This window comes from Hibiscus syriacus, unplaced genomic scaffold, assembly GCF_006381635.1.
Source record: "Hibiscus syriacus cultivar Baekdansim isolate YM2019G1 unplaced genomic scaffold, ASM638163v2 tig00112217_pilon, whole genome shotgun sequence".
Lineage (NCBI taxonomy): Eukaryota > Viridiplantae > Streptophyta > Magnoliopsida > Malvales > Malvaceae > Hibiscus > Hibiscus syriacus.
The window spans coordinates 1368939-1393956 of NW_024063270.1; the positions used below are offsets into that span (position 1 = coordinate 1368939).

The 25018-nt window shown below is 34.8% G+C and overlaps 2 protein-coding genes across 2 annotated transcripts; both read right to left on the minus strand.

The window, feature by feature from the left end:
• Nucleotides 1–700: 700 nt before the first annotated feature.
• LOC120175898 (GDSL esterase/lipase At5g45910-like) lies at nt 701–3085 on the minus strand. Its single transcript, XM_039182446.1, has 5 exons — nt 2778–3085; nt 2463–2687; nt 2232–2380; nt 1880–2153; nt 701–926 (listed from the first exon to the last, which is right to left on the minus strand). The coding sequence occupies exons 1-5, from the start codon at nt 3013–3015 to the stop codon at nt 703–705; spliced, it is 1110 nt and encodes a 369-aa protein (XP_039038377.1). The 5' UTR covers nt 3016–3085; the 3' UTR covers nt 701–702.
• Nucleotides 3086–15413: 12328 nt separating this feature from the next.
• On the minus strand, nt 15414–17805 carry LOC120175892 (GDSL esterase/lipase At5g45920-like). The gene is made up of 5 exons (XM_039182439.1): nt 17428–17805; nt 17085–17321; nt 15950–16017; nt 15710–15874; nt 15414–15593 (listed from the first exon to the last, which is right to left on the minus strand). The coding sequence occupies exons 1-5, from the start codon at nt 17524–17526 to the stop codon at nt 15437–15439; spliced, it is 726 nt and encodes a 241-aa protein (XP_039038370.1). The 5' UTR covers nt 17527–17805; the 3' UTR covers nt 15414–15436.
• Between the last annotated feature and the right edge of the window lie 7213 nt (nt 17806–25018).

The following is a 25018-nucleotide window of genomic DNA, read 5'->3' on the forward strand; positions in this document are numbered from 1 at the left end:
TTTTTTCTTTTTCTTTATTTCGTTATTTTTTTATATTTATTTTACTTACTATTTTATCTTTGTTTTCTTTATCTTATCTTTTATTTAATTTGTTTTTTCTTCATTTTAATTTTATTTATTTATTTATTTATTTATTTATTTCTTATATTTTTATCTAACATGGTTTTTTGACCTTCTTAAGGTCACACCTTTAAAACTATTTAAGGTAAGTAATTGTGATCGTATTTTTACCTTTTAATTTTAAATTACAATTTTCTTAATTTAAGACAACCCCAAATTAATTTGTACCGAAAGGGCGATTCAAAGGTGCTAATCCTTCCTTGACCGTAACCGACTCCCGAACCCGACACATTTCTGGTAAAAACGCAGATCAAGTAAGATGGTGTCCGACCCACCTAAATTCGTTTTAAAGTGGTCGGTGGCGACTCCCAACCCAATTATTTCAAGTCGAAGCCCAATTCGGGGCCCAACCAAAAGGCGGTTATGACACTTTGCCTCGGAGTTTCACTCATAATATTCCCATTGATTGTCTTGAACAAATTAAATTTCAAATTATAGTGAATCCATCTCAATTAATAGATCAATTCTCATTATTTTCAAAATTATGAGGCAAGACTTATAAAGCAAATCAAATCAGGTACAAATGGTCCTTCCAGTCTAATGAACATCAAAATGAGTCGTGGAAATTGATTTGATTGAACCTCAAAGGGGATGGGAAATGAGGGGTGGTTGAGAAGAGGAGCCGTTGATCAATGCCAAGGCTATATAGCGATAGGCCGCCTCGGTCAGATGAATGCCATCCCAATTTGAATAAATGGAAGGATCTTGACATGTTTTAGATCCGGCGTGACCGCACCTTGCCGAGTTATTGAAATTATATGGACCACCCCCTCCACAGCACGCCGTTAGAGTCCCACCATAGAACCCTGTTCATTTAAATACACCCATCTCAGATCAATACATTTAAATCATCTATCATAATACTATCATTTTAGGTATAGTTTACTTTTTGCATAATTTTAAAATTGCATAATACAAAAAAATAGCTCACAATTTTTATTAATATGATCATTTTGGTCCATATTATTTTTTTTTGGAGTATTTTGGCCCCTAACGTTTCATTTTAGAGCAAAAAAGTCCCTCCATAGATGGAATCTGTTAGTGAACACACAGTTAACGGTCCAAAATAGAATATTTTATCCTAAAATAAAACATTGGGTTGGCTAAAATGCTCTCAAGTCAATATAGTGATCAAAATGACAATTCTAATAAATATTAGGGTTATTTTTAACATTATGCCTATTAAAATTTATCCAGGCAAAAGAAGTATTTTAGTCTAAATTTCTTTAAACATTTTAATCTACCGTTGCATTTTAGGATAAAATAATTTTCAATTAGATGAAATTGTTAATTATTTAAAAGTCAATGTTTGTTACTAATATGATAGTTTTTATATATCTAAAGTATTTATATGGCATTGTCACATGTACATAAGTGATGATGTGATATGTGTAATAACATCACTTTAAATATGTCATGTAATCACTTACATATATGTAGTAATTTCTCGTTAGTATTCTGAATATATAAAATTTATCATGCCATCCTCAACCGTTGATTATTAATCAACTAATAATTTTTCATCAAATTATAGATCATTTTACTTTAAAAAATAAAAAGACTATATATTTAAAAAAATAAAAGTTAAAATAACTATTATATCGGACATTATAAAACTTTTTGACCTTCTACCATTACTTTTTATCAAATTTAAATTAATAAAAAAAAAATCAGATTCGAATCAAAATCCACGTTATTACACAACCTAATCCTTAACGAAGTGATTGAAATGAACGTGAATATATAAGAAGAAACTAACCGTGATGTAGTGGGGCATGAACAAAACGCATGGCAGCACCGTAGTAATCAGCGTACATAATCCTGGCATGTGGATACTTTTGTCTCAACATATCCAGTGCCTGTTTAATCTTAGAATTATGGTACTTTGAGAAAGCATTAAATGCCTTCAGGCAACCGTGGCGGTCATAATCTCCCTTGTTAGGGCTTTCAAACAAGGTCAAGTAAACAGCTGAGCAACCGATCGGAAGATTTCCTGGCACCATCAACTCCACCGCACCTTCCTCTATCAACGCCTGCAAAATCCCCACAAAAACCAAACTTTAATGGCTTAAGCTTCACAATTCATATTTCGGTTAAAACTCTAAACTTACAGCGGTCGCATCAGTAATTGCTCCAACGACCAAAGGGACCATGGATCGAAGCTGTTTAATGCCTCCACCAAGAAAGAAGGCGTAGTTATAATCGTTCCCACCGATCTCTCCGACCATGAAAAGTGATTTCTTGAAGAAATCATCACAAGCTACGCAGGAAAAAAAGGAAAGAAAGTTAGTCTTAGAGAGAAATGCATGCTTTTATACTTGTAAAGATGAACTTATGCTCACACTCTTTATCGGAGCAAAGGTCGGGCTTGAGGTTTCTGAACCAATTAAGCTGAACATTCAAGGAATCATTTGTCCATAAAATCAAGATGTTTCGTTTGAAGAAAAACTCAGCATCAAGTGCAGTAGCTCCGGAGACTGCAAAGTTCACTCCGTGTCGAGGACTTTGGCCTTGGCCTTGCTTTACTGCTAGGTACGGTGGCACATACGGCAAATTAAATGCCTCGGCTGGTTTATAAAAACAAAGAAGAAAACAACACAGTTAGGAGAATGAAACCTTGGTTTTCAAGCTGTTTTTTATAGTATGAAGAGCATCACCGATGAAATCGATTATAAGACGACCATCGGAGCACCGGCCGGTTGCGCGTTGAAAGAAGGTTTCGCCGTAAGGTAGCTGTCCGATGACCGGAAATGCAAGGGCACCGGAGAGAAGGAAATTGCCTGTGTCGCTTAGGGAGTCGCCGAAGTTGAAAATTGACTCGTAATTTTGGGGGATTGATAAAACTAAGCCTGAAGTTTGAAACAAGATTACGAGGATAAAAAATTTGCAGTTCATGGTAAAAGAGTAGACAAAGACCAAGTGGCGACTACCGAATGTCAACTATGATGTACTTCAATTATAATGTAAGAAAAACCATTCGCCATTAATGAGAAAATTTGTTAAAGAAAAAGAACTAAAACGTTTGATTTAAATTACCGAAAACGTCTGCATTATAGTATTACAGTGTTGTGTTATTTTTTAGGTAAACTACATCGTTCATCACCCAATCTTTTCACACCTATTTTGATAATTGAATTTTAAAATTTTTTATTTAATAATTAAACTTTTAAATTATTTATGTTTTGTTGATTTTAACTTATTTTATTAATATTTTGTAATAATATGGTATATTTTATTATTAATTTTCCACATAAGATTAAAATTAAAAACAAAATTAAAATTCCCAAATATACCTCTAGACCCAAAATCCAAATTCTAAATCACAATCCTTAAACGTAGAATCCAAACTCTAAATCCTAAATATCAAATCACAATCCTTAAATTATAACTTCTACTCTAAGTAACATCATAGAAACCTTAAACTATAACCTCTAAACTCCAAACCACAACACCAAAATCCTTGGATCATAACACCAAACCCCCAGATTATAACCCAACCCCCAGATTGTAACCCTTAAATTTAAAATCACATAAATCTTTGAGATTGTTTCGCTTGAAACAAAGTTTCATCTCGCTTGAGACAGTTTCTCTTGAAACATAAACTTTTGAGATTGTTTCTCTCGAAACAAAGTTTCGTCTCGCTTGAGACAGTTTCCATTAAAGCCCAAATTTCGAAGTTGTCTCACTTGAAACAAAACAATCTCAAAGGTTTATGTTTCAAGAGAAACAATACTTAAACCCTAGGTTACATCACTAAAATACTAAATTATAACCCGTCGACAAAATCACAGCACTTAAACTCCAAATCATAATACTTAAACCCTAAATTATGACACACAAATCACAACCCCCACCCACCTACCTTCGGAGCTTCGAGATGAATTAGGAATTTGAAATTATTATACTTTTTTTTTATTTTAAAACACATTTATCATTAAATATTAATAAAATATGTAATATCATAATAAGAATAACACTATAAGAACAACTCATATCATTAAGGAGCGACCAAAATAGAAGTAACTTAAAAGTTTAGTTATTAAATTAAAAAGATTAGATTTTAATGACTAAAATAAGAGCGAAGAAATGGCGAGTGATGAAAGATGTAGTTTACCCTAGTTATTATATTATATTCAGTTTTTTATATATTATATTGTGTGGCGGTTTATGTGGTATTTCTTATGCCTCGGTATCTGGTATAGTCAAATTTGTATTTTTAAAAAATGACAGATATTTTGGGCAGTTGAGGACTTAAATGCCAAAAAATTAAGTTTCATAACCCAATAGCAATAAATTGGTTTGGTAAGAAAACGAACGTAACGCGTGAGTCTATTACTACTAGCCAATGTGGCCCAACGAAATGAATTGTGCACCGCAAAATGCGTTTTTTATTTTGTTTCTTTTAAATGATAAAAGCAAACATTTATCACTCCATAAAAGACAACCTCAAGGCTCCATAAATTCATACATATAGCAACAAGCTCTTTTTTTGGCATTTAATTCAATTAATATCATTCTTAACAACAGTCCTTAAATCATTGAATGTGTGAACTCATTTGGATTGTCATCAGAGACGAAAACAAGATTCTATGTTAGTTGACGAACTTAAACTTTTAAAATTTTAGGAGGAAAAACTTGAATTTCAGAGATGAAAATAAAATTTCAATAGAAAATATATAAAACAATATATAAAATATCTAGTAATTTTAAAACTTCAGGGGGACGATTGCCCCTACCCACCCCACTCGGTCCATCCTTGCTCGTCACCTGAGTAAACAACATTAATTTACTGAACCAACCAAGTGAGTTGATCTAGGTGATAGTTGTATTTTTAAAATTTAAAAGTTTTCATATAACTTTTATTGATAATATATTTTTATTCTCTTAAATATTTTAGTTTTACTCTCTTAAAATATTATAACTTCGCTCCTCTAACATACAAATTTACGTCTGTTTTTATTTCCATGTATCCACAAAAAATGGAGATGTAATTTGTAGGGAGTATTTCATCTATGCTAATGTAAAATTGAGTGAACTTACGCATCTTTATAAACTTTTTATGATTGATGTTTTGACAATTCAATCATTGAATTGTAGTGTCCGTTTGATTTTAAAAAATATAGCTTATTTTCTGTAAGCATCATTTTTTACTTGGGGAAATAAAAATTAGTTTCACACTTCAAGAAATGTTAAAGGAGTCTTTGAAAATATTTATGAAATGTCTCGCCACCAATCAATTTAATATGTGATTGGAACACAAAAAATTGAGTAATTTTAATAAAATATTTTATTTTATCAAAAATACTAAATTTGGGTCTGCGAAATCTAGAAATCTGGTCTGGGGGACATGGTAAAACTCGGAACTTACAACTCTTTAAAATACCTCAAAATTTTATAACGACTAAGAAACTTTAAAAATATTCATCAAAATCCGAAAATTCTTATGATATTGTTTTTATGAAAAAATCAAAGATACGTTCTTTCATTAAATGACTTCGAAATCCTCCGACGTCTAGAAAGATATCGAATGCCCAATTAATTTGAGAACATACCTCGTTTAAAATAATGTGATGAGAGTATACAAAATGTATGACATGTTTCTTTAATATATATGTAACAAAATAACTATGCACAACACACAAATGGTTCTGGTCCTAACATTGAGTGCTAAATTCTTTAACTAAGTGTCTAAACCTTAAATAAATAGGAAGATATGAACTAAAAATAAACTTAAGGTTCTAACTCATTCAACGTCTAGAACAAGAAAAACTCCCTTTTTATATTTAAATTTTGTTTAAGTAAGATACTTATAATAAAACGATTTCTTTTAGTGAGTGTGAAATAAATTCAAAATTTTCGGTTTGTCTAACATCTAAGACAAATCGAACTCTCTTCAAATGCTCTTTTTATAGAAAATAATAATTAGCATTTGATGTGAAACAAAAATGTAGCCGAAAGAACTTGATTTGTCTAACGTTTAAGCCAAAAGAAATTCTCCTCATGTAAAATAAAATAAAATAAATTAAATATTTTTGTTGGAACGGTCCTTAAGTTTTTGGGGCTATTTCTGGGACCGATCCAACTTAATCTTGAAAAATGTTGGGTTTTAAAATATATGCATCAATAAACAAATTTGTAGTTGCCATCGACCTTTGGGTTAGGTTGGTCGAATACCTAAAAATATCATTTAAAATATTTTAAGAAAAATAATTTTAAAAGATAAAAAATAGTCCGCGTTTAACCAGAAATTTGTTTTGTAAAAGGGTTCGGGAGTCAATTACGTGTGGGGAAGAATTAGCACCCCCAACGCCCAAAATCGGTACCTAAGCGATTATACGCCATCTAAATATTAAAATTTTCAAATTTGAATATACATTTAAATTATGATTCTTTTTTAGAAAAAAAAAAATATAAGGGGTATTATTTTGCACGAACAATTCATGGAAACAAACTCCTTGTCAGTTAAGGCGTGTTTCTATAAATTCCTCATGCAAAAGAAAATTTAAAAATATTACAACTAGAAGGAAATTAACAAGTATGTAAATGATGGATCAAAATAATAAATATGGTGACTTTAGGGATTAAACTATAAAACCAACAAGAGATCAAGGCAACCATTGCAAATATTTTACAAACTAGGCATTGCAATCATAAATAAACCAACTTCAATCATTCAGGACCAAAATGGAAATTATTAAAGTAAGGCACTCAAATTAAAATAATCATAAAAATAAGATAACAAGCATAAAGGGACTAAAACATAAACAATCAAACCATCATGTCAAAATTAAAATAAACTAAGGTAAAAGTGACTAAAATGAGCATGTTTAATATTTTGTGCTAAAATTACAAATAATAAAAATATAAATAAAACATGGGGACTAAATAAAATAAACTAAAATTGCATGGCCAAATTAAAATAAATTAAAAGACAGATTTTAGTTCGAAATATAAACATGCAGAAATTACATGAGCTATTTCCTAAATATTCTTTTTTCCTAGCCTAAAATATACATTCGAATAAAAAAGGAAAAATCACTAAATCAGTCCATGAGTATTTAAAAAATTAAACAGTTACTACACATTACCAAAACGCAAAACACGCATACATATAGAGGGACTAAACAACAAACAACCCTAAAATATATAACATGCATAAAAGTGGGTAAATTACAAAAATAATCCTTACATGTGACTAACATGCAAAAACACGCATAACTTAGGGGGACCTAAGTGCAATTTCCTCTAAAGTTTTCTATAAATACAAACTTTTATTTAATTTTCTTCATATTTTTTAGTTTTTAGAGAGAGAATCTCTCACTTCTCTCTAGAAAGTCGGCCCTTCACCGGCCGTTTGGCTGTCGTCGATCGTTGTGTTGTCGGCCACCATCGTCGGTGGTCGTTTACCACCAAATTTTACCTGGAGATCCGCCTCGACCTCCTCGTCTCGGATCTGGGATTGATTTTACGAAAAACAACCCCCAATGGCATGAAATAGAGTCGATACTCTTCGACTTTCCCAGGTTCTGATCGTCGCTGTCCGTCTTTGGATCGGGCTGGTTTTCAAGTATGTTGTTCCCCTCGTCGGTGCACTTTTCCTCATTGTTCGGATTCTTCGATGGTGGCTCCAAACACTGGATAGTCTTTGGCAGAGAGGTAAATTTCATTCCTTATTCTTCTTCTTTTTTTTTAGTTTGTAAGATAAAAAAACAAAATATATGTATAAAATGTTCTTTTTTATTTCCTTTCAAATGGAGGGAGAGTTGTCCCTTTTACATTCTCTATGGGGGTTTTATAACGCGGTTTACATATGTAAAAATAAATGGAAAAAGTTTATTGTTATGGTTGTTGGATGTGCAGAGAGCTGGTGAGTTGGTGGCACAGTGACCGGCGTAGAGCAGGGGAGAGGTTATTAAGAAGTTGTTTGGGATGAGTTGGGATAGGGTGTTGATGGAAGGGCATGGTGTTGACAGCTGTAGTGGGTGGCCAACCGGGGTGAAGAAACCTAACCATGTCTCAGGCTCATCAACAGGCTTCATTCTTGGGCTTCAGGTCAGCTGGTTGTAATCGGGTCTGGGTCTGTTTTAGCCTTGTATAATTGGCCTGCAACAAAAATATAATAATAATAATAATGGTATGGGCAAAAATGGGTGTCGATAGATGCCCTCTTTGCCCATTCTTGTGTTAATAAGGATAGGGAAAAGACGAAGTGATAATGAGTTTTCATTCGACCGAATCTGTGCTTTGAAATCTGATAAAGGATCTGCTCCACTGTTTCTTCAAGGTAAATCAGATCGAGAAACGTTGATTCATTCTACGCTTCTTTTTTAGGGAAAATCAGATATGGGGACGTTGATTCATTCCATTGTTACTCAGGGAATATTGAATCGAAGTAGACTTGTTCCACTGTTACTCAGGGAATATCAAATCTTGAAAGAGAGGGATCTGTTTAGCTTATTCTTGATAGAAAATCAGTGTCGATGATGGCCTGCATTCAAATATAGCTGACTGGCGTGGGGATTTTGGCTCATTGTGCCTCTAGAAAATTTACGTGATGCTGCTCTAGTGGAAGTTCAGGCTCTTACTTTTGGACTTGGTCTTGCTTCGCAACTGCCATGTCGAATAGCGATTGTCGAGAGTGATGCTTCCAATGTCGTTGCTTTCTCCAACCGGCAATCTACCAATTCTTCACTTCCATCTTACTGAAGCTAAGCATCTTTTCAATTCTTATCCCCACATTGTGGCCCGCTCGATTCAGCGCTCCGCTAACAAGGCCTCTCATGAACTTGCGTCTTTTGCTCTCTCTTTCTCCACCTTTATATTTTTAGTCTGATTTCCCTGTTTGTTTAGCAACAATTGTGCCTGATGATGCAACTTATGGCTAATAAAACTTATCTCCTTTCTTTGAATAAAAAAACATTAATACATACTATTTGATGATGATGCAACTATGCTATATCACTTTTCACTAAATATAATGAATTTAAATTACAAGTTTCTAACTCAACAACAACGGCCTATTAACTCAATTGGTTAGAGCGTTGTGCTAATAACACGAAGATTACAGGTTTGAAACTTGTATGTGCCATTTTATCCAAATATTTGCCCAAATGGTATCGTCTACTTTCGTTTTTATATAATTTTGATTTCTATACTATATCGTTTGGTTGTTTTAAGCTCACAAGGCCAGTATGTTATAGTTTCACTGAGATACTCAACAGAGGCAAGAAGGAATAACAAAACAGGAAACAAGATTACTGAATTCACTTCATTATGTGATGTTTCTTCTCAATCACAAAGAGCTATACTTATACAATTGATAGATGTAGTTCTAGAAACTCTAGTGGAAGCTTTAGCAGTCTCAACTGTTAACCAACTGCCTTAACTAATTCTAACAAACTAACAGTGAGATGCCAACTAATCAACCGACTCATTTTAGAACAATGCACACTAACATTTCCCCTGCTGCAATCACCTCTTTGTTTAAGAAAACAACTCCACGAGACCAAGATAATGCACACTAGCATTCCCCCTGCCTCAACCACCTCCTTGTTCAAGAAACCATCTCTACGCGAGACCGAGGTATACACAACATCACACATCATTACTCCCTGTACTGCAGACTCTACTTGTCTACTCTTCAACCCTTGAGACGTGAGACTTCCTTGGAACTTGAGACACAAGCAGTCGCTGTCGATGTTTGAGAAACATAGGAGCAGATAGTGGCTTAGTTAGAATATCAGCTACTTGTTCAAAGGCAAGAACCTCTTGAATAGAGAGTTTTCCAACAGCCACCATCTCTCTAACAAAAAACAGATCAAGCTCAACATGTTTGAATTTGGAATGAAGAATTGGATTCGCACACACTGCAACAGCACTAGAATTATCACACCACAAAACATGTTTACCATGTACAGTCACACGAAGTTCACTCAAGAGAGACTCAAGCCATGCCATCTCAGCAGCAGCACACGCCACACTGCGATACTCAGCTTCTGCAGTGGAGCGAGCTACCACCTGCTGTTTATGAGAGCCCCAGAAGACTAAATTCTCGGCAAAGTAGATGCAGTAACCGGAGGTCGAACGTCTGTCATCTGCATCTGTTCCCCAATTTGCATCTGTAAATCCTGTCAAATACAAGCGAGGTGATGCTGAAAACCGAAGACCAAAGTCGACAGTGGCCTGTAAGTATCTTAGTATGTGCTTTACCGCCTGAAGATGAACATCACGCGGAGATTGCATGAATTGGCATACTCTATTTACTGCAAAAGCAACATCGGGATGAGTGATAACAACGTACTACAGCGCACCGACTATACTCTGATACTATGTAGCATTCTCAATCGGTGACCCGATATCAGCAGTCAATTTGTAACCAGTAGCCATAGGTGTAGGGAGTCCTTTAGCATCTTCGAGGCCACTCTTGCACAGGAGATCACGTATATACTTCTGCTGGCTTAGAACGATTTCACCACCTGTTCGACATACCTCGATTCCCAGAAACAAATTCAAACCCCCCATATCTTTTAAAATAAATTGACCATTAAGTTTATTAATCACATCCTGTACTTCTTGTTCACAACTTCCAGTTATAATAATATCATTGACATATACTAACATATACATAATGTTGCCAGCAGTTTCCCTGACAAAAAACGAGGCATCCGACCTTGACAAGACAAACCTTTGATCCTGCAAATACTGCTTGAGCTTATCGAACCACGCTCAAAGAGACTGGTTCAATCCATAGATGGCTTTGTTGAGTTTACAGACCACGTTACCATCACATTGCTCATAGCCTGGGGGTTACACCATATACACATCCTTAACTAAGTCTCCGTTTAGAAAGGCATTATTGACATCAACTTGCCTTAACGACCACCCTTTTGATAATGCAAGTGACAAAATAACCCGTACAGTTGTTGGTTTAACCACGGGACTGAAAACTTCATAGTAATCAACTCCTGGCTGTTGTAGAAAACCCTTGGCCATAAGTCGAGCTTTGTGCCTTGCTATAAAACCGTCAGCATTCCTCTTGATTTTAAAAATCCATTTACAGCTTACTGGTTTCCTACCACTTGGGAGAGAAACAAGTGTCCAAGTGTTATTTTTTACTAGAGCATCGTATTCGGCTTGAGCTGCAGCTTTCCATTACATACTGTTCATAGCTTCTCGAATCGTCCTTGGCTCTTTATCAGAGCAGGCCACTTGAAAAACTTTAGGTTTCTGAATTCCACTCTTACTTCAGGTTATCATAGGATAAACGTTATATTGCTCTACACCAAACTGTTCTCCATCAGATTGTGACCCTTCACAGAGTCCTAGCTCATTTCCAACAGCATTACTACTTGACGCAGAAAAATTAAGTTGTCCTGGATCAACTTCCTGAGTAGATGTTATTAATACATCACATGTATGTACATTGTCCTCTACAGTAGCAACAGTCGGTGATGATGTAGGATGCTGTTCATAGTCACGAGCTAAATTTGATGTTACGTTGACAGTCTGATCTGAACCTTCAGTTGATTGTATTATAGGTAAAACAGTGACCGAGGGACTCGTGTTACCACGACGTTGAACAACTGACTTTTCTTCAGAATAAGGGAACACTTCTTCATCGAACACAACATGGCGTGACATTAAAATTCTCCCATTCTCATCTAAATATTTGTACCCTTTGTATGACGAGCTATAACCAAGAAATACACATCGTTTTGACCTGAAATCAAGTTTGTGTTGATTAAACGGCCTCAAAAGAGGAAAACAAGCATACCCAAAGACTTTAATCATTGAATAATCAGGAACTTGCTGATAAAGAACCTCAAAGGGTGATTTTCCATTCAATACTTCAGTTGGCAGCCGATTTATCAAGTGTACTGCTGACACAAAAGAATGACTCCAGAACTTCAAAGGTAGTGCTGCCCCAGCTAGCAAAGCTAAACCCATCTCGACAACGTGTCTGTGCTTTCTTTCTGCTTTGCCATTCTGTTCAGAGGTACTCGGACACGAGATCCTCTACTGAACACCATTTGCAAGAAACCAGCTTTTAAGGGCTTGATATTCTCCACCTCCATCAGTCTGTAGGACCTTAATTTTAGAGTCAAATTGAACTTCAATCATCTTGAAAAAACTAAGAAAGCATTGCATAACTTCAAATTTCCTTTTAAGCAGATAAATCCAAGTGTGCCGACTGTAAACATCAATGAAAGAGGCATAGTAAGCAAACTCATCAGCAGAAATAGTTGGAGCTGGACCCCATACATTTGAGACAACCAACTGAAATGGTTTATTATACTCAGTTAAAGACGTACAAAACGGAAGTTTATGAGCTTTGCTTTGTAAGCAAGCTGTACAAACACGAGACAGTTTATTTTCACTAGGGACAATTTTACACGCCTTCATTACAGCTCGAACAATAGCTATCGAGGAGTGACCCAGGCGCTTATGCCACAACTCTAGTGAGTTGGACGCTTTCGAGATGTGGTTCAACTGCCAGCTTTTATCCCTCGTAGTGTGTGGCAGTAGTTGATATAGTCCATCAGGCGTGAACCTCCCTTTCAACAGAACCTCCTGAGTCTTCATGTCCTTCACAAAGCATTCAAACGGGTGAAATTCGATAAAAACCTTATTGTCATGCGTGAACTGTGACACAGACAATAAGTTGTTCTTTATACTCGGCACATGCAGCATATTTTGTAATAGCAAGGGCTTCTAATTGCTTAGTAAACATGATTGTCCTATATGAGATATCTTAACACCCTCTCCATTTCCCATGAGCAATGTATCTTTACCTGTGTAAGTAGTTCCAGAGTTAAACACAGATAGATCATTGGTGACGTGGTGTGTTGCTCTTGTATCCGGATACCAGATCGTGTTAGCCGTGTTGGTGGAAACATTACCAGAGGGTATTGTGGAGACAAAGGTCGTTGGTGAGAAGGACATTGAAGAACTGAAAGGGTTCTTTTCAGTACTGGGGCTAGAGAAAAAATCACCATAAACTGTAATCATAGGAGCCATTGACACCGGATGCGGGACTTGAGAAGAGAACATGTGACCACCTTGATAATAGGGCACTGATCCAAACGGCTGTACACTGGGAAAAACCGAGTTAGCAACAGGATGGTAAAAAACACAGGAGATTGAGGGAACACATGACTCATCGAGTGCCCATATGCGTGAATGCTAGCAGTAGTCTGTTGTTTGTCATCCGAGACACTACGAGACTGTTTCGACCCATTATTAACTGACACAGAGGATTCAGCCACCCCAGTATACTCACGATCAAACATGTGTAGCACTTCTGAACCACATGACCAAATTTTCCACACAGTTGACACTGAAGTCGGTTAGAATTATTAAAACGACCACGGCCTCTACCACGGAAGCTATCACTTTGTTGACTCCTTACTGGATTAGATTGAGACTGGATATTACCAGCCATGAAACTCGATTCTTGAGAGTCCTTATCATCAGAGCGAGTTGCCATATTAACAGATGCACTCTCACATAGAAAAATTTTCTGTCGAGCTTCACAGTCAAGAAGCATTTCGGTTAAAACATCTAACGACAACGAATCACGCGAAGCTATAGCAATGACAGACTCAAATTCCATGGATAATCCAGCTAAGAGAACACTGACGTGTTCTTGTTCAATTACTAAACTCTCTGAAGCATTGAGCATGTCGCAAATGGATTTTACCTTGGCTAGATATTCGCTAACTGTCGAGCCAGCCTTCCTTGGTGAATGAAGACTATGTCGAAGAGCAGTCACCTTCGCACTAGACCTTGCACCAAACAGTCTTGTGATGGCACTCCAAATGGTGAGTGTGGATGTCAAACCAGTGAGATGAGGAAGGATTTCCGTACTTACTGTGGTTAGGAGCCAAGAGGCTAACAATTTATCTTGCTGCCTATAAACCACAAAAGCGGGATTTTCTTCTTCCTATCCTGACTCGTTCACAACAGTCTCACTCGGAGTATAAGCATCATTAGACACATATTTCAACAATCCATATCCATCAATAATCAACATTACTTGATGTTTCCACAAGAGATATGTACTTTCAGACAATTTCACAATATCATGCTTAGGAATATGTTGAACTGTTAAACTAGCCGAAGAGGAGGCCATAGGAAGGTAACTAGCAAGAAATCAACAAGAAGTTGAGTAGAAAACACCTTACCACCTACTCACAATGTTCCAAGAGTTGCAACTACCAAGAAGAACCAAGCTTCCACGCATCACGCAAAGTAAAAGGAAAGAAATACCGAGCAACTGATAGCACAATACTCCAGATCGTGGCGAATGATACCATGTTATAGTTTCACTGAGATACTCAACAGAGGCAAGAACGAATAACAAAATAGGAAACAAGATTACTGAATTCACTTCATTATGTGATGTTTCTTCTCAATCACAAATAGCTATACTTATACAATTGATAGAAGTAGTTCTAGAAACTCTAGTGGAAGCTTTAGCAGTCTCAACTGTTAACCAACTGCCTTAGCTAATTCTAACAAACTAATAGTGAGATGCCAACTAATCAACCGACTCATTCTAGAACAATGCACACTAACACAGTAGGCCGTGTTAACTATTTTTTTGCTTATCTTTTAGGTTTAGGGTTTTGATAAAAAATTTAAAATAATTTTTTGAATTATCTAATCACACCCTAAATAAATATTGGTGATCATTTCTCTAATTATATTTTCTTTTAAAAAACCCTAAATTCTCAAAGCTTTAAAAAGAAAATATTTTAATATTTGTTATCAAGGCTTTAATACTAATTAAAATCATTATGGAATATTGAGATACATTGAAAAATTTCAGTATTGAATAAAAAATAAAAAATAGAGAAAACAATCTAAATTTACAAAAATTCAATAAATTTACGAGATTCAATGAATTATTGTTTATTTCTTAGATAACACCGTAATCACTATCATCAAAATATTACAAACAAATAAAATTCTCAAAATATTACAAACAAATAAAATTCTCAAATGTTACAAACGGAAGAAGAGAAAATCGAATGGGAGAGATGGCTAAGGATGATTTTAAATGAAAAGGTTGGGTTTATTTATTGTTGAGTTCTAGTGACCAACATGTAAAAAGCTAAAAGATTTCAGGATAAAAATGTGATTATCTCATGAGAAATTAATTTTCTCTATTGTAAGTGAACATTTATTTTCAAATTAAAAATTCAAGCCATCTTTAACAAGGTTCTTTCAATAAATAAATAAAAACAATTACATTCAAATGCCTTTATTGATTACAAACCATATCAGAATAAAATTTGATTTATTAAAACTTCTTCTAGTGGAAAGCCTTAAGTGGATCACATTGGTCGATATCATTTATAAGTGGGAGATCAACTGTCAGCTTTCCCAGGCTTATGCCCCCTTCACCCAGCTTCTTCACTACCTCCTCGAACACAACCTTGTTGCCTTCCCGTGTGAGGTGCAAACCATCGCTGCATTTCCACCAACATCATATTCAATATCGTATAAGCTTTAAGTTCGAGCAGTTGTGTCTACGTGGTATATGCGTGTTGTGGGTGATTAAAAAAGCATACTAAAAAAATATTACCTAAGAAAAGCTTTGCGCCAGTCAGGATACTGCTGCATCCTGGTCCAGAGATCGACCACTGGTATCCCATATTCTGCAACAGCTTCCACGCATGCCTTGGCGAAAGCACCGGCGGCTTCGTTGGTCCTCTCGGGCAAACCCGATGGATTCTCGACATAAGGATGTCTGCATCAAGTATAGAAGTATTGAACATATGGTAAGATGTGAAATGCACAGTGGATAGAAAATGTTGAACAATACCTAAGGCGTTCATCTTCATCAATCGGAGGAGGGGTAATCAGTAGAATGAGAGCCTTTGGCCATCGCTTCTGAGAACACAAAAAGTGAGAGGAAATGCTATGAGCAGGAGAAGTTGATGTAAAGAGTAACATAACCTTGTCGTGTCTTCCTCAATTGAAGAAGTTGAACTGCTAAATAATACCAGGAAGACTCCTGCCTACACTAAAATAATCCAAGTACCTTCGGAACTCTACGTCTTAGTCAGTTTTATTTAACCTATCAACCTACAGATAACTCTATCACTCTAAGCCTGGCACCAACACTGATGATCAACATTTAAATAACCATGCGAGACTGATAATCGAACTCTTTTCTTTTCTTTCCTTGATCTCAATCTTTCTATTGTTTATCATTTTTTTCAACTTGCATGCTCCACCTAAATAAAAGAAAGATGAACCTTAAAAAAACAACCTAACTAAAACTTTTTCTCTCAGTAGAAAACAAATTATAATATTGAGCTTTTGATGGCAACGCAATACCAAATAAACTCCGAGATTAGTGTCCCAGCTTTAGTTCTCTAGAGGCACATAAAGATTATAGAAAAATGAGCATAGAAGGGGCTTCCCATCCAACCAAAAGAAAGCAACAAATAGCATGATAGCCTGTGATATGGGGCGCCAACCCAATGTGTAGTTCGGCCTGAAGAAGACTAGTAGGTAGCTAGCTATCATCCTATAGGTAGAAGATTAAAAGAAAGGGATATATTGATATTAGGGTTAGTCAAGTGGGGAACAATAACAGCGACAACTGGGCCTTAGCCACCCAGACTTCATCTCTAGCTAAATACAGGGTTGAATAAATACATAAATAATTCAACTGTGGAATTTTATGTTATATTCATATATATTATACAAGCTAAGTTTTAAATAAAATAAAAATGTCTAACTATCCATTTTATGTAAAAACATTTCAGCTGTGAAGAAAGAAAATATTTTGAATCATTAAATTTTATATGTATAATAAGTATGGTAGTGCTACCAAATTCAACGATTAATATATCCGAATGAAACTGCTGAGATTTTATTGATTTAGTGTTGCCAAATTTGTTGCAAGCATTGTAGACTATAACGCAAAGAGAAAGATTAGGTGAAGGAACCTTGAAAGAGGAGACGATAGAGTGGAGATTCTGCTTGTACTCATCAACCGGCACGTGTTGGAAAGCAGCGTATCCATCGGGAAGGCAAGCATCATTAGCTCCAAAGAACACGGTCACCGCTAGCGGCGGATCTGCACCCTCAGAACCACCGCTTTCCGCCGCAGGAAAAGCCCTATCAAACACCTTAAATGCCCACCTTGTGTTGTACCCACTGTACCCTCTCAGCACCACATCAACCTGCAAATATTAAACCACAAAATCTCTTCAATATCACAGAGGAAGAAAAGAACCAATACATACACCGCCATCAAAACAAAAACCATATATATATATACACATGTACCGTGCGAGAGAAATGATTTGCAAGAGCAGCACCCCAACCGCCATCAACGAAGGAAGCCTCCGTGATGGAGTCTCCAAAAAGATAGATCTTTGGCCTCATGTTTAGAGCAAAAACCAAAGGGCTGAGGACCTTGAACGGGTATATTATTAAATGCTCACCAACTTATTTGCGTATGCAGACAAGAAGTCAAGATTAAAGAAAGGTTTTCGGTTTTGGAAAGGGCAATATTAAAACCGAAAACTAAAGGCGTTGGAACAACTTGTTCTGCAATGACCAAAGCAGCATCTTTAGTTGGAACCGACAACAAGATTCGCCCTGGTTTTGTCTTAAATACTGATCAAGTTTCAAAGCAAGTGTTTTGAGTTGGAATTGACATGAAGAAGTGGCTGTTAGACTCTACATTAAACTCTCTGGGCATTGATCCTTTTACCTTGAAGAGCTTTAATGGCGAATTGGGGCATTCATAATTATGGTGGGCCAATCATGCCTCACCATGGTCATGTAATATCGTGAAGAAATTTCGTCAATGAAGAAAGTTGTGAAAATGACAAGCACTCCAAGTTTGTGTAAGGTTCTTTGGCATGATAATTGTTCTTGTTTTTATATCAGAAATTGACATTGATTATAAAATGTCATTTTAACAATTGATGAATTCACTTTTTGTGTTAATTAAAAGATATAGAGAAGAAAAAAAGCAAGTTTGATCTCTTCAACTAGAATTTTTTAAATAGTAAATTATAAATTTAATTATTAAATTTTTTTAACTATTTTTTTAAATATTAAAGTTTAAATATATTTAATTTAATCACTAAAACTTTGAATTATTAATGTTTTAGTCATTCCGTCGTTAAATAATTAACGACGTTGTAACATGGAAGATAATACAAAAAGGGCATCCTTTAAGATAAATATGAATTACACTAAAAATGTGTCGTTTTGGATCCATGTAAAACCTAATTATTAAATAATCATAGATAAGTGGAAAACTACCAGTCTCATTAACATGTGCATCTGAGTTGTTGAAGATTGAAGAGCAAATGCATTAACAATAAATAGTCCAAAACACAAGTTATATCTAATGTTGAAGCTTCTTCTTCTTCTTCTTCTTTCCTTGGGTACATCATCTAATGTTGAAGATTGAGCATACTATTTTATAGCTTATTTAATTATTTTTTATTGAATATAAAACAGATAGGTGATGTCACCTCGCAAAATCTCCAAATGGACCGTCCTACTTTTACTTTTTAAATTACAAAATGGATTGAATGTGACTGCATGGAAATAGATCCATATACTTTTTGGCATTATAACTTTTACTTTTCTTTATTGAATCATTGAACTCTGCAGTGATAAGAATATGTAGTCTGATACATTTGCATTTAGAAATAAAAATGTTGAGTTTGTGAATTTTTTCAGTTTCAAACTGTAGAGAGAAGAGTGAACGGAATCGGATAATTTATTCCACTTCTTTTGGTGTCGGTTTTGGCTGGAGAAGGGGATCGGAGAAACGATAGCACAGAATCAATAATGACGGCTATGGTTCCTACATAACTATAGTTAAAATATTAAAAACAATACTCAATTGACATAATATCTAATTTTCAAGGTTCAAATTAGAAAATAACCCTTTTTAATATTTATTAACGTTCCATGTCATCAATATAAAATGAGTTAACGTAATAGTGATCAATTTGTGCTTAACCGATAACTCAAGTGATTAAAATAAAACAAGTGAAATTTAAGTGGCCAAACTCAGACGAAAATGAAACAAAAGAGACTAACTCTATCATTTATCCTTACGTTGTCCGATTGTTTGGTGGTCCCTCTTGTCATTGAGGTTGCTTGCAAAATCAAAGCTTAAAGGAGCTAATGTCGTGATTCATAGAGGAGCATAACATATGTTTATTTGCGCACGCCAACAAAGCTACTTTAATGCTCATCACCAACTTTTTTTTATATTAACCGCCAAACCAAATTTGCATAATTTTATATATTTTAAAAAAATGTAATCAATTATTAATTAGTTTTAGGATTCAAAGGTATCGATAGTTAAAGAGAATGTTGTTCTTCCAAAGGGTCCTAGGTTCGTGTAATTATTGTATATTGTCAATGTTCGAAGTTTAAATGTTGATATTGTGAATGAAATAAATTAGATTAGAATATTAAATTTATGATAAATCTTTACAATGTTTGATTTTTATTAGTCCGATCAATAAATCAAATACTAATTAAAATATTAATGTGAGAATTAGCATGATATTGACACTCAATTCTTTAAATTCTCATGATGAATGTTAAGCATGCTTGTTTGCAATCAATGTTCCACTCGAAAGCTCGCTACTTAAAATAGGAAACTCACTTTAGTTATAAAAAGCTTGCTAATTAGGGTATGGAGTCGCAAAATAGTAACTATTTTGGACAAGAAATCATAATTCTCCTCGCTCGTCCCAAAACTGTTGAACATTGAAATGGGCATGTCGAGGTCAATTTTGACATTGCGAGCCTAGTGAGAATTTAGGGATGACAAACGGGCGGGTCGGGTGCGGATACCCCCTCTCCTATCCCCATACCCACCTAATATTTTTAAATCCGCCATCCTCCCACTACCCATGATGGGTAAACTATTTCAAATCCACATCCGCCCACGCGAGTACATTCTTAAATACATCCCCACGCCGACTACCCAACTGAAGACGTACTCGGCTAGACATGTCTGACAACAAACTTAAGTTATACATAAGCAACAAACATAAAATAAACACGTCCATTAAGAAACATAATATTAGTCTCTAAAATTATGCCTAATATTTGGTTAAATTATAAGTTATATCTTATACAATATTAAGATTTATAAATTAGTCTCTAAAATTATACCTAAATTCATAATGGTCCAAAATTTAATGTGTATTTAGTGGGCGGGTGGATGTGGGGCGGGTGGATGTGAGGCGGGCGGATGCGGGGCGGGTAAGGTCTCAAACCCACTACCCGCAACGGGTACCACTTTCTAAATCTACATCTGCCCACTACCCACTAAAGTTATATCCATCCCCACCCCAATTGGAGTGGGTACGGTGTGAAATCCATGAAATTGTACCCGTTTGCCATCTCTAAGTGAGATAATATGTTGTCGTAAATATGGTACTTAGACTTTGTTCTTGAAGGAATCATTAGAGTCTTAGTTCCCGTATCAATTCGACCTAGATGAATTTCGATGATGAAATTCTTTTTAAGGGAGGAGAGTTGTCACACCCTAAATTTTTTTTGGGTTAAATATTAATAATTTTAATTAATGTATTCGGGGGACTAAACTATTACGGTAAGGAAATTTTGAGTTCATTTCGTAAGCTTCGAGCTAATTCAGGGACTTGGATCAGGATTTTTCCATCAATCTATAACTTTGGGGAAAAAATAAATAAAATCTCATGGTTCAAAGGATTTGAACAAGGGCTATCTTGAGTCATCACCTAACCCTTAGTTGTTTAGGCTAGTTCAACGTTGATGATAAGAATAATTAATATTGTATCATAAACCGACTAAAGTTAGATTCAAAATTCCACTATTTTCCTTTTTCACTTAGATCAATCATTTTTTCTGTAAAAATCTAAGTTTCTAGAGGACTCTTTCCAAGTCATCGTCTCACCACCGTTGAACCCCTGCTTCGGCCAGTCGTGGCATGCATTGTCGCCTCCAACAGCTCCATCGGCATCCTGTGATCAAACCCCGACCCTTAAAGCACCCAAATCGACCAATGTTTGTCATGAAATCGTGAGAAAATTTGTTCGAGTTTCTTCCCTGTCAACCGCGACCATCAACCTTTGGTGTTCATCACTGTCTGCACCATTGGAGTCAAATTTAAAATTATTTTTATGTTTTACCTTGCACTTATTGGAACGTTCTGAGCTCTCTAGCTCATTCCCCCAACTTTCTCTTTTCATATATTTTTTGTTAAGCACCCTTGGCTTGATATTTGGATGATCGACACATTCAACATCGTGCTTTGTTGTAATGTTTCTATCTTCCAAATTATCTTATTATGGATAGCATGTGTTTATATATTGAGATACTTATTTTATGACTTATTTTATTTGGTTACCGATATTATATTATTTTGATATTGGGTATTTGGTATTTGGTGTTTTATATGTACACATGATATTTTATGTTTTTAATATTATTTGAACATATCACAATTTTAAATATCAACGAACATTTTGGGAAATTTAATGTAATTCGCTAGATCTAATTGTAATGCTTATGTTGTGTTTAGGTGATTACATTTACTTTGAATTTGAGGAGATTAAAAAGCTTTTCAATGAGTTTAAACCCAAAGAATAAATAGAAGAATAAATAGAATAGGTCGATGTCTTTTCAACTAGAGAAAATCATTAAGAAAAAATAGAAGAAGAAATAGAATAGGTCGGTGTCTTTTCAACTACAGAAAATCATTAAACAATGACAGAAACGATGGTGAAAGGAAATGATGATCTAAAATATCTAAAATCTAAAACTTTTTAACCATAATTATTAACTATCATATCAATTTGAAATTAAACTATGTTAATTTTTTAACCGAATAAAATCTTGTATTGTTAGGATTAACCGACAATCCCTCCATTTATACAAAAATCAACTTTTACAATGACTTTCAGTTTGGAAAATTAGGGTTTGGGGAAAGAAGACTCCATATCAACATAAAGATAGTGACTGTAGTGAAAATAAATTAAATTTTTAATGACTTTAATGTAATTTTTATAAATTCCATGACTAAAATAAAAGTTTCTTAAAATTTTCATAACTTCGAATGTAGTTTACCCAATTTTAATATCTAATGTTAATTCAACCAATGACTCTGGACTTTTGGTATAAATCCATAATTTTTTATCCTTTAAAATATTTTAACTATAAAACAAGGTTTAATACAAAAATAAGTTATCAAATTATGACTAGAAAAATGTTTTAATATTTAAAGATTTTTTCGGTAAAAATAGGTGGTTAATTTTTTCAACGTTATATTTTTCGATGTATGAATGTTTGTGCTGTTAAAAATCATCGTTAAGTGACACATGTCACGTTCTTATAATTTTGATAATTTATTTAAAAAATTTATTAAAAACCCCAAAAACCTAAATAGCACAGCAACACACCCTCTCCCCCTTCCCCCTTTTCATAGTCGTCGACCAGTTAGGCGTGACCGTCATTGCCACCAATGTTGACCCCCGATCAAATCCTCGTTGGCCATCATCATCACCGACAGTGGTTTATAGGCGTCAGAATCGGTCGGAATCAATGAAGAACGACGACGATGGCTTAAAATCCGACAAACCTTTGAACGCTCCTCCAACACCGTAATCTGTCACCGTTTGTCATGGAGGAGCGTTCAAATGTTCGTTGAGTTTTAAGCCACTGTCGTTGTTCTTCGTCAATTTCGACACCCATTAGCCACACCGTCGCCGCCATTCGAACCACCGTGCAATTATGATTAAAACCCAACCGTTCGGGAGGTCCAATTTATATGTGTTAACTTAATTTATATTACTATATTTTATAGATATAGTTGTTTGAATCTAAAACTTTTAGAAAAAAATAATATTTCTTTTAATTTTTGAAGTCGCTTGATGAGGTTGAGGCATGATATTTTTTAAATGCTTAAATTTATATTTTTAAAATAAATAATTGATTGATCATGGCTTGATGTGGTTTAACAACGATATCCTAAAAGAGAAAATAACTTCAGTGACCGAAAATGCCTTATAATATACGATTTTAACCAACTTTTTTGGATTTGCGAAAATGACTAACAAATTCGCAACGCGAACTCCAATTTCGCAACGCAATTTCCAAATTCGCAACACTGAATTTCAAATTCGCAACTCGATTTCTGAATTCGCAACGCGAATTTTGTTTTCGCAACTCGATTTTCGAATTCGGAACATGAATTTTAATTTCGCACCAGGTTTTATTTTCGTAATACAAATGTTTTGGGTATATAACTACGCAGCAGCAGCAACTCATAACCTAAATCCCTAAATCGCAACTCATTCCATCTCCATCTATCACTCTCTCCGACGACATCCGTTCCTATATCCATCGATATCCTTCCTCATCTCTAATTTTTTTTACATAATTTTATTTCTATATAATTTTTCAATGATTTCTCTCCCAAATTATCAACTATCAACTTAATAAATGTATGTTTTTCTCTAAGTTAGTGATATGATATGTAGTTTATAGCTCGTTTGTTTAGTAAATTAATTTACAATTTGTAGAATGAAATCATCTAATATTGATCATGTTTGGATAGATTTTTGTTTTGGAGGGTCATGGTAGAATGTTCATGGTGTTTTACAATATGCCTTTACCCATGAATCATCAACTAAAACTGTCATTAAAAAAGTTAACTTATGAAACTCTAATGTTACGTGTTGCAAAAGAATTGAATTTAGAGCCTCTAAGTGGATTTAGGTTATCTTATCAAAGAAAATATAAAGTTTATTTGTTAACCGACAATGAAAATGTTGAACGATTCATTGCTTACATTAGTGTTTCACAAGAAGATGATGTTACATTGTATGTTGTTGAACCTAGAAGTAGTGAAGTTGGGTCAGTAGCGGGTAGCAATCAACTAAGTTCTTCAACCCCAGTTTATGGTGCTCACAATGTACAACGTTGTTATGAACCTCAAAATTTAATGGTTCCACCACAATTTCATCACCAAGAAAATTTTGTTTCACCACATTTCCAATACCAAACACAATATCAAACACAATCTCAAAACCCACAACCTTTTCCTAATCCAAATCCCAATCAACTTTCAGCACTAAATTCTAGTTTTCGTATTGACCAGTTAGACGATTATGAGCCAACAGAAAAAAATTGTGAGTACTAGTCAGTATTCGAAATTTGATCTTGGTCAATACCCGGACTTTGATCTTGGTCAATACTCGGATTTTGATGATGTTTCAGAAGAAGAAACAGACCCTGCATGTAATGATTTTGATATTGGTCAATACCCGAATTTTGATGATGAAACAGCCGCTGCCGAGGAAGATGTTGATAATAATGAGGAGGAAGTTACGACTGTGAATGAACATGTTGAACATCCATTCTGTAATTCATATAACCCTAAAGAAGAAGAAGAAGAAGAAGAAGTCCCCAAAGAAAAGAAAAAGAAGAAAATGCCACGGGAGTATAACTGGAATATGCTAGAATTACTTCAGATACCGAAAGAAGAGTTGGTAAAGATAGCAGTTGATTGTTACAGAAAAATTATTCGTATCAAGAAAGATGATTATTTTGATACAAAGGAAGACTTGAAGATAGCTTTGTATACGAAATGTGTGGAAGATGACTATCAACTAAAAGTTAACAAATCAAGCAAAGATCGTTTCAAAACAAAGTGTATGATTGATAAAAACTGTACGTGGCGTATGATTGCAAAGAGGATAAAAGATTGCGAAATATTTCAAGTTAGGACTTTTATTGATAAGCATACATGTTCAAGAACCCAAGTTTTTCCTCACCATAGACAGACAAACAAAAAGGTGTTGGGTGGTTTTCTGGCTGAGTTAATGTTTTTGAATGACAGAGTATA

What these genes read in the sequence shown, in the direction of transcription:
- LOC120175898 (XM_039182446.1), bottom strand. Translation starts at nt 3,015, where the DNA reads ATGAACTGCAAATTTTTTATCCTCGTAATCTTGTTTCAAACTTCAGGC. An exon ending in TCTTATAATCGATTTCATCG is followed by an intron (nt 2,688 to 2,777) that starts GTGATGCTCTTC and finishes TTTATAAACCAG; the next exon opens with CCGAGGCATTTAATTTGCCG. An exon ending in CAATTACTGATGCGACCGCT is followed by an intron (nt 2,154 to 2,231) that starts GTAAGTTTAGAG and finishes GGGATTTTGCAG; the next exon opens with GCGTTGATAGAGGAAGGTGC.
- LOC120175892 (XM_039182439.1), bottom strand. Translation starts at nt 17,526, where the DNA reads ATGAGGCCAAAGATCTATCTTTTTGGAGACTCCATCACGGAGGCTTCC. An exon ending in CTATCGTCTCCTCTTTCAAG is followed by an intron (nt 16,018 to 17,084) that starts GTTCCTTCACCT and finishes TTGTGTTCTCAG; the next exon opens with AAGCGATGGCCAAAGGCTCT. An exon ending in TGGCGCAAAGCTTTTCTTAG is followed by an intron (nt 15,594 to 15,709) that starts GTAATATTTTTT and finishes GTGGAAATGCAG; the next exon opens with CGATGGTTTGCACCTCACAC.